We start from the raw sequence: 7,112 nt of genomic DNA on the forward strand, positions 1-7,112 counted from the left end.
AATTGTTTGTTGCATCTCTTCGATCCAGCAAGAATAAGATGTCTTTTATAGGCATAAAAATCTATTCTCTTTTTACCATTTTTCACATTAGTGTCTTTTTGTGTGTGTGCGCGCGCGTTTTCAGCGAAGATGATGATCCTGTGTTATGTGGGGAACGAGAAACTTCATTTTAAGTTCTGCCGATTTTCCTTATTGAGTGCAGGTTTGTGTATTTTGTTGGTGAAACTTTAATGGGGGAACAGAAAATAGGAGTTTTGGTAGTGTTTAACCAAAAAATAAGATCTTTACGCTTTGTTTGGATCATTGTTACCCATCGTTTTATAATATATCGTATTGTACTGTATTGTATTGTATCGTATCGTTTTATGAACACATTGTTTGGATAGATTGTATTGTTTATTGTTGTTAAATAACATTTTGCTGTTTGGTTTGACTGTATCATACTGTACAATAACCGATAAGTTTACTAAAATACCCTCAATTGTTTTAAATATTTAATTTATCAAGAATTACACATAAAAATTATTTAAGAAAATCACTTTCTACTAATTTATCACCAATTATGTCGTATATATAAGTTAAGCAATTAAATTCATGCAAATTCTATCGAAATTAGTGAAACAAGTTAATAATATTAAAAATAATAACAAGTACACTATCTTCATAATTAGATCATAATAATAAAAAAATAAAATAAAATATCAAGTAGACTCTATTTAGAATTTAGATCATAAGTAATATTTCCTAACAACCAATATCTTAAAGCTAATTGGAGATAAAGTAATTAGAATTGAAATTACAAATCAAAGTAGAAGAAAGAATAAAACAAAAGTTAGGGAAAACCTATACCTGAAGAGTTTGGAAGCGGCAGAAGGAACGAGATTTTCACGTTATTAGACTTCACGTATATAACTTATATTTGGGATGCTGTCTTTGAGAATTTATATAGGCTATTAGACTTCACGTAGAATTCTATTATAAAATTATATGAGAAAGAGACTTTGCTATTATTTAAAATAAAAAAGGTAAAGTATAAAATAGAATTATAAAGTAATAAGTTAGGGCATAATTAGAAAAATAGAAAACGATCCCACCACATCAAATCGGTTGTTTCAAAAAATGAGAATTTTCATTATTCCGGAACAATGAATTTAACAATTCAATACAACCAATTTTAACTAAGCAATCAAAACAAATATTGTTTTGGAAAAAAAATACAATACGATATAATGGGTAACAACGATCCAAACAAGTTGTTAGTCAAAGCTTATTTTTAGAAGAACTCGGGTTACTGATAACCAAATAATTCCCTACTTCCTCAGTAATTCACTTAAAAGGAAATAAAGTTGACAAAAAGTAACTAAAAAGAAAGAATAATTGATTGTACTGAATAAGCAAGAGAAAGTGAATATATTTCGATAGTACTCCGAATGTGTCTTTACAAATGAGATTCTCCTCCCTTATATAGGAGTTTACAAATATAACGTTTCCTCCTATTTATGGCAGAATCATTATGAGCTTTAACAGCATTAATTGTCCGTTATGATTGGTAATCGTAACTGTCTATGAAGATTTTGTAACGATTCTGATTCCCCTTCTTCATTAATTATAGGTCTGTGAATCTTTCCTCTTTCCAGTCTTGATTCATTCCGCTCGTGCCTCTTCAGCAATTATTTTAGGTTCGAATGTTGGTTCTTCATTATCTCGTGGGTGTTTGCCTCGTACCTCTTGCGCTTCATACATCTTTTAAATGAAATATGCCAGTTGTCATTTTCTCATTGCTCCACGTGTCATGCTCTGTCAGCTAAATATAATTTCACATGTATTATTTATTTACTACCAATACAGATAGTCCTCCCCCACTTTCTGAATATTCTACAATTGAATATTCGGTAAGTGGTATGTATTTATGGCGAGAATTATTTGCCGCCGTTTCCCAAGAATCATTGTGCTTTCTTCAGAATTAACGCGTCGTATGTCACTTCCATTTAATGCATATGCCACGTGGCTTTTTATGATTGGTTTTGTGGCTTTTTAGCGTGTTTTAGAACTTTTCATACTTCTTAGGTTTTATGAAACCTTTATTCTACAGTGTTCTTCTTCTTCTTCTTCATTCTTCCTTCTTTTTTCGACGCATATTCCTATGTTAATTCCTTATACAACTGTGTCTTCATCAACTCCTGACCCTCACAAAGTCGTAATTGTTGATGAACATGCTCTTTCATCTGCTCCTGTGAGAAGTAGAAGAGGAGGCAGACTTCGTAGTTTAGGTTCGCTGTCCACTCGTGGTTCTTCATCTCAAACCACTACTCCCACTTCTTCTTCTAAACCTAGAGCTTCTTTAACCCCTAGATCTTCTTCTAGAAATAGGGAATTGAGTGAATCTATACGTGAACCAACGGTTGATAAAATTGTTCCACAGGAATTTTCTTTCTCATCTGATCGAGAAACCATAAGAAATCAAGTTTCTTCTTTAGCTTCTCATGATTGTGTCGATCTTTATCCTACTCAAATTACCACTGGTTTAATTTCTCTTGTTCGAAGAGAATGTAACTGAAAACCTGACTTTCCAGTTTTAGTTCTTGATCCAAACCAAAGAATAACATCATATCAGGCTGGTTATTCTTTTATTTATACATATCCTTTCACTTTAGGATTTAGACCATCCATTGACCCAGTAATCTTTGAATTCTGCCGCTTCTTTAATGTATGCTTGGGACAAATTGGCCCCATTATTTGGAGGGTTGTTCTATGCCTTTATTACCTATCTAACTTGGCTTCCCTATCTTTCACCTTTCATCATTTGCTTCATCTTTATTCCCTCAAATTATTTCATGAAGGGGTGTTTTCACTTATGGCCAGAAGCAAGAGGGTATTGGTTAGCCCCGAGGATAATAGAGACCGTGGCTGGTATGCTCGTTTTGTAGCTGCTCCCACAAGTGCTTTGGTGGGTGAAGAGAATATTCCCTTTCCAGAAAAGTGGAATTTTGCACGTAAGTGTTTTTCCTTTACCTTTTCTTTTCTTTCTTGAAACAAGAAACTTTTAATCTCGTGTCTACTTTTTCAGCAACCATGGAAGTTTTAGAGGAGATTCCTAACTTCCGTGCTTGGGTAGAAAAGTTATTGTCAGTTGCCCCTATGGAGAGAAGGTCTTGGAAGTACCTTTCTCAAAGGTTTGGTTGGAAAGTCAAAACACACGGTACCTTTTCTGTTCAATTTCTCTTCTTCTCTTGTGTTGGCTTAGGAGCTTCTTACCAAACTTCTCTCTTTTGTTAGGATTTCCTATTCGTGGTGTCAGTCCCCCGTCTATTTCTTCTACAAGACTTTCTGTATCTCTTGCTTAAAAGAGAATTTTAAGCTCTTCATCGAAAGGAAAAGTTGATGGTTTTCGTGGCTCTAAGGGTGAAGAAGAACAGGAAGAGGGTTCTTCAGTGCGCAAACCTCGGGTTAGGAAGCGCGTTATTTCCGATGATGAAACTAGCCCTCCTCCAAGTTCAATCCCTTCGAGACTTTTTGATGAGCACGAAAGTGCTACATTAGTGATTCCGAAGAAGAGATGAATATTCCTCCCTGTGATTCTACTGATCAATTGTTTACCCGTGATTTTGATAATGAAGCCTTTGGTCCCGTTTCTGAAGAGTTGCCTCTAGACTCTCTTCTAGTGTTAGTCCCCGTTCGTTCTCAAGCTCCCCTACCTGAAGTTGCTGCTACTGCTCCCCCCGTGACTGCTTCCACCTTCTCTACTATTCCAGTTGCTACTACTTCTCATGTAGAAGTTGGGCCTTCTAGTAACAATAAAACAATGAAGAAGATTATCATTGAGGTTCCTGAGGGTGGGAACTTGCTGAAAATATCCGGTCAAGCTGATGTATGGTTGAAAACTTTGCTTGGTCCAGTAGAGAAGGAAAAATTGGAGAGTCACGGCTTATTGACTTGGATGAATGATATTGTTCATTCATTTCTGAAGGTTCGAGTTTTAACTTTACTTCTTTTCATTTCATTGTTGTTGTTTTCTTTTATTTAACCACAACTCCGTTCCTTTCTTTTGTAGATCAATTTGATAGGCACGAAGCTTATAAAAATGATTGTTCATACCGAGCAATAATTCATTAATTACCGTACCGAAGCTGACAACTGAAAAGAGCAATTTGAGGGTCTTCAACTAGAGAAGGAGGTTTTGGCTTAAGAGAAGAATGCCTTGGAGCAACAAGCGAAGATTGTTGCGGCTGAGTTAGCAATTGAAAAGGCATACTAAAGTCAAGTTGGAAAAGACAAGGATATCCTTGAGTCTTCATTCGCTGAGCAGCTTTCGAAAGCCACTTAAGAGATAATGGGTCTGAAGGAACTTCTTAACCAGAAAGAGACTTATGTCGGAGAGTTAGTTCAATTACTTACACAAACTCAAGAAGATCTCTGTGCCTCTTCTGATAAGATCATGTTCTTGGAGAGTTCTCTTAACCCTTTGAAGACTTCCTTCGATGCTTCCAAAGTTGAGAAAGAAGAGTTGAAGGCTGAGACTGATCAGTGGAAGAAAGATTATGAAGTACTTGACGATAAGTTGACACTCGATGAGAGTTAGGCTTTTTTGAATACCCACCTCGAAACTTTGATAGAGGCTAGCCAGGAAGGCTTCGACCTGAATGCTGAGATCGCCAAAGCTAAAGAAACGATTGAAAAACTCAGCAAAGTCAAAACTTTTCCTCACCTGGGGTTGATGTTCCCGAAGGTGATAATCCTATTCCTGGTGAAGTTAGTGCTCAAGCCCCTATTCCCCAAGTTGAATCTTCTCCCGTTGCTGATGATGCCACCTTGGATACTGCCCCTTAGTTTTATTTGAAACTTTTTGATGGGAATTTTTTTTTTTTTGGAATGGATGTTAGTTTTTACCCCTATCTTGTTTAGGGGTTTGATAACAAACAAGTACCTTAGTTTTGGCTAAGTTTAATATATAAATCTTTGCTTATTTTGATGTTGAGTTTTTGTTTTACTCTTTGGTTTTTAAACTTGCATTTAAAATGCCTTAATATTTTGTGATTTTGATAGACATGAATTTTTATAAAAGAGGGCCCTTTTATAAACGACACTAATGAAGAAGATGTCTCAACTTCATATTGGTGTAAATATATGAAATTAGTAGAAAAAGGAATACTTTGAGGAAGTTTCATGAATAATTTGAGGAAGTTTCATGCTTTGAACTTTCAAATTTTATATAATACTTTTCATGTATACAAATAACTTTTTGTACAACATCTACACTTCTTTCATAACTGTTTTTTTTATAACAGATTTCAAAATTTTGGGTCTATTTAGTAACCCGTGACTAATTATTGTCCTAAACCTATAAACTCGTAGGAACTTGAAATGTATCTTGTGTCCATCTTGTATCTTTCCCGCGAGTTTATACCTAATCAAGTCTACTTCAAAGGTTTTTGACTCAAGCTTGTTTTTTGGCTCTTGATTAGCTCTTGACTTTTGACTTTTGGGCTGATCCAGGCTTAAATTCTGACATTTAGTCTTCTTTGCCTTTATATATACAGTCCCCCAAGTGTTAGAGCTTTGAAGTATGAAATCTCGAGCACTTGATTGTTTCTTCCATTTGGTCCATTTCCTGAAAAGGAAAATACATACGAGACTCGAAGGTATACATTTAGATGATGACTGCTTAACCCTTTTTATTTTCATCAGAAAGGTTGTAACCTAGATCGGAAATAATTCTATATTCCGCGTGTCTTTCGGGTCTAATGTCATCATTTGGTATGGGCTAGCTTTTTGCCTATCATCTAAAATTATTAGTATAATTTAAAAGAACCAAATAAAATCAGAGTTGAGCGATACCTGACCGTGGGTACTTTCTTTGCCTAGAAGTAATACTTCTTTAAATAAACATCATTCCAATTCGACGGTAGTATCTTGCCTTCCATGGTTTCCAACTCATAAGCCCCTTTTCCAGCGATGCTTCGAATCTTGTAAGGACCTTCCCAATTTGGACTCAACTTCTATGCACCAATTGCTTTTGTTGTTTTGAAAAACCTTATTGAGAACGAAGTCCCCAATCTTGAAGTATCTGAGATGAGCTTTCATGTTGTAATATCGCTTAATAATTTGCTTCTGAGCTGCCATTCTTATTAGAGTCGCTTCTCTCTTTTCCTTGAGTAAATCTAAATTCGTTCTCATCTCTTCATCATTTGATTCATCAGTTGCTTGTGTAAATCTCATACTTGGCTCACCTATTTCAACAGGAATTAAGGCTTCAGCACCATAAACAAGTGAAAATAGAGTCTCTCCCATGCCTGTCTTTGCTATCGTTCGATAAGCCCATAATACTGCTGGTAGCACCTCAGGCCACTTGCCTTTTGATTCCTCTAATCTCTTCTTCAAATTATTAATAATAACCTTATTTATTGATTCAGCTTGTCCATTGGCCACGGGGTAATAAGGTGAGGAAGTTATTTATTTAATCTGCCAACTCTAAAAAAATTCTGTGACTTTCGTGCCTATGAACTGTGGGCCGTTATCACATACGATTTCTCTCGGCACTCCAAATCGGCATATAATGTTTCGCCAAATAAAGTCCATGACATTCTTCTCTCGTACATGTTTGAAGGCTCATACCTCTACCCATTTGGAAAAATAATCTGTTAATACTAACAAAAGCCGTACCTTTCCTTTATCTTGTAGCAATGGTCCCACGATATCCATCCCCCACTTCATGAATATCCATGGGGAAATAACCGTATGTAATAGCTCTGCTGGGCGATGCATGTTATTGCCATATCGTTGGCATTTATCACACTTTGCCACAAAACTTTCTGCATCTTCTTCCATTTTTGGCCAGTAGTATCCTGCTCTAATTAAAGTCTTTAGCAAGGATCTTCCTCCTGTGTGATTTCTACAATGTACCTCGTGTACTTCTCTTATCACATATTCTATCTGAGTTGGTCCGAGGCATCTTGCTAAAGATCCTCCGAACATTTTTCGATATAAATTTCCTCGAGTTAAGCAGTAACGGGCAGCTTTTTATCGAAGCAACTGAGACTCTTTCTTGTCTTCAGGTAAGGTTCCATACTGCAGAAAATTAATAAATTCATTTCTCCAGTCCCAAGTTAAATTTT

General features: G+C 35.8%; 1 protein-coding gene across 1 annotated transcript; it reads right to left on the reverse strand.

Moving 5' to 3' along the window:
• Positions 1-5,931: 5,931 nt before the first annotated feature.
• On the reverse strand, positions 5,932-6,825 carry LOC107806040 (uncharacterized). The gene is made up of 2 exons (XM_016630153.2): positions 6,661-6,825; positions 5,932-6,372 (listed from the first exon to the last, which is right to left on the reverse strand). Exons 1-2 carry the CDS (start codon positions 6,823-6,825, stop codon positions 5,932-5,934), a joined length of 606 nt encoding a protein of 201 aa, XP_016485639.2.
• Positions 6,826-7,112: the final 287 nt, after the last annotated feature.

The sequence above is a fragment of the Nicotiana tabacum genome, chromosome 12 (assembly GCF_000715075.1).
Source record: "Nicotiana tabacum cultivar K326 chromosome 12, ASM71507v2, whole genome shotgun sequence".
Lineage (NCBI taxonomy): Eukaryota > Viridiplantae > Streptophyta > Magnoliopsida > Solanales > Solanaceae > Nicotiana > Nicotiana tabacum.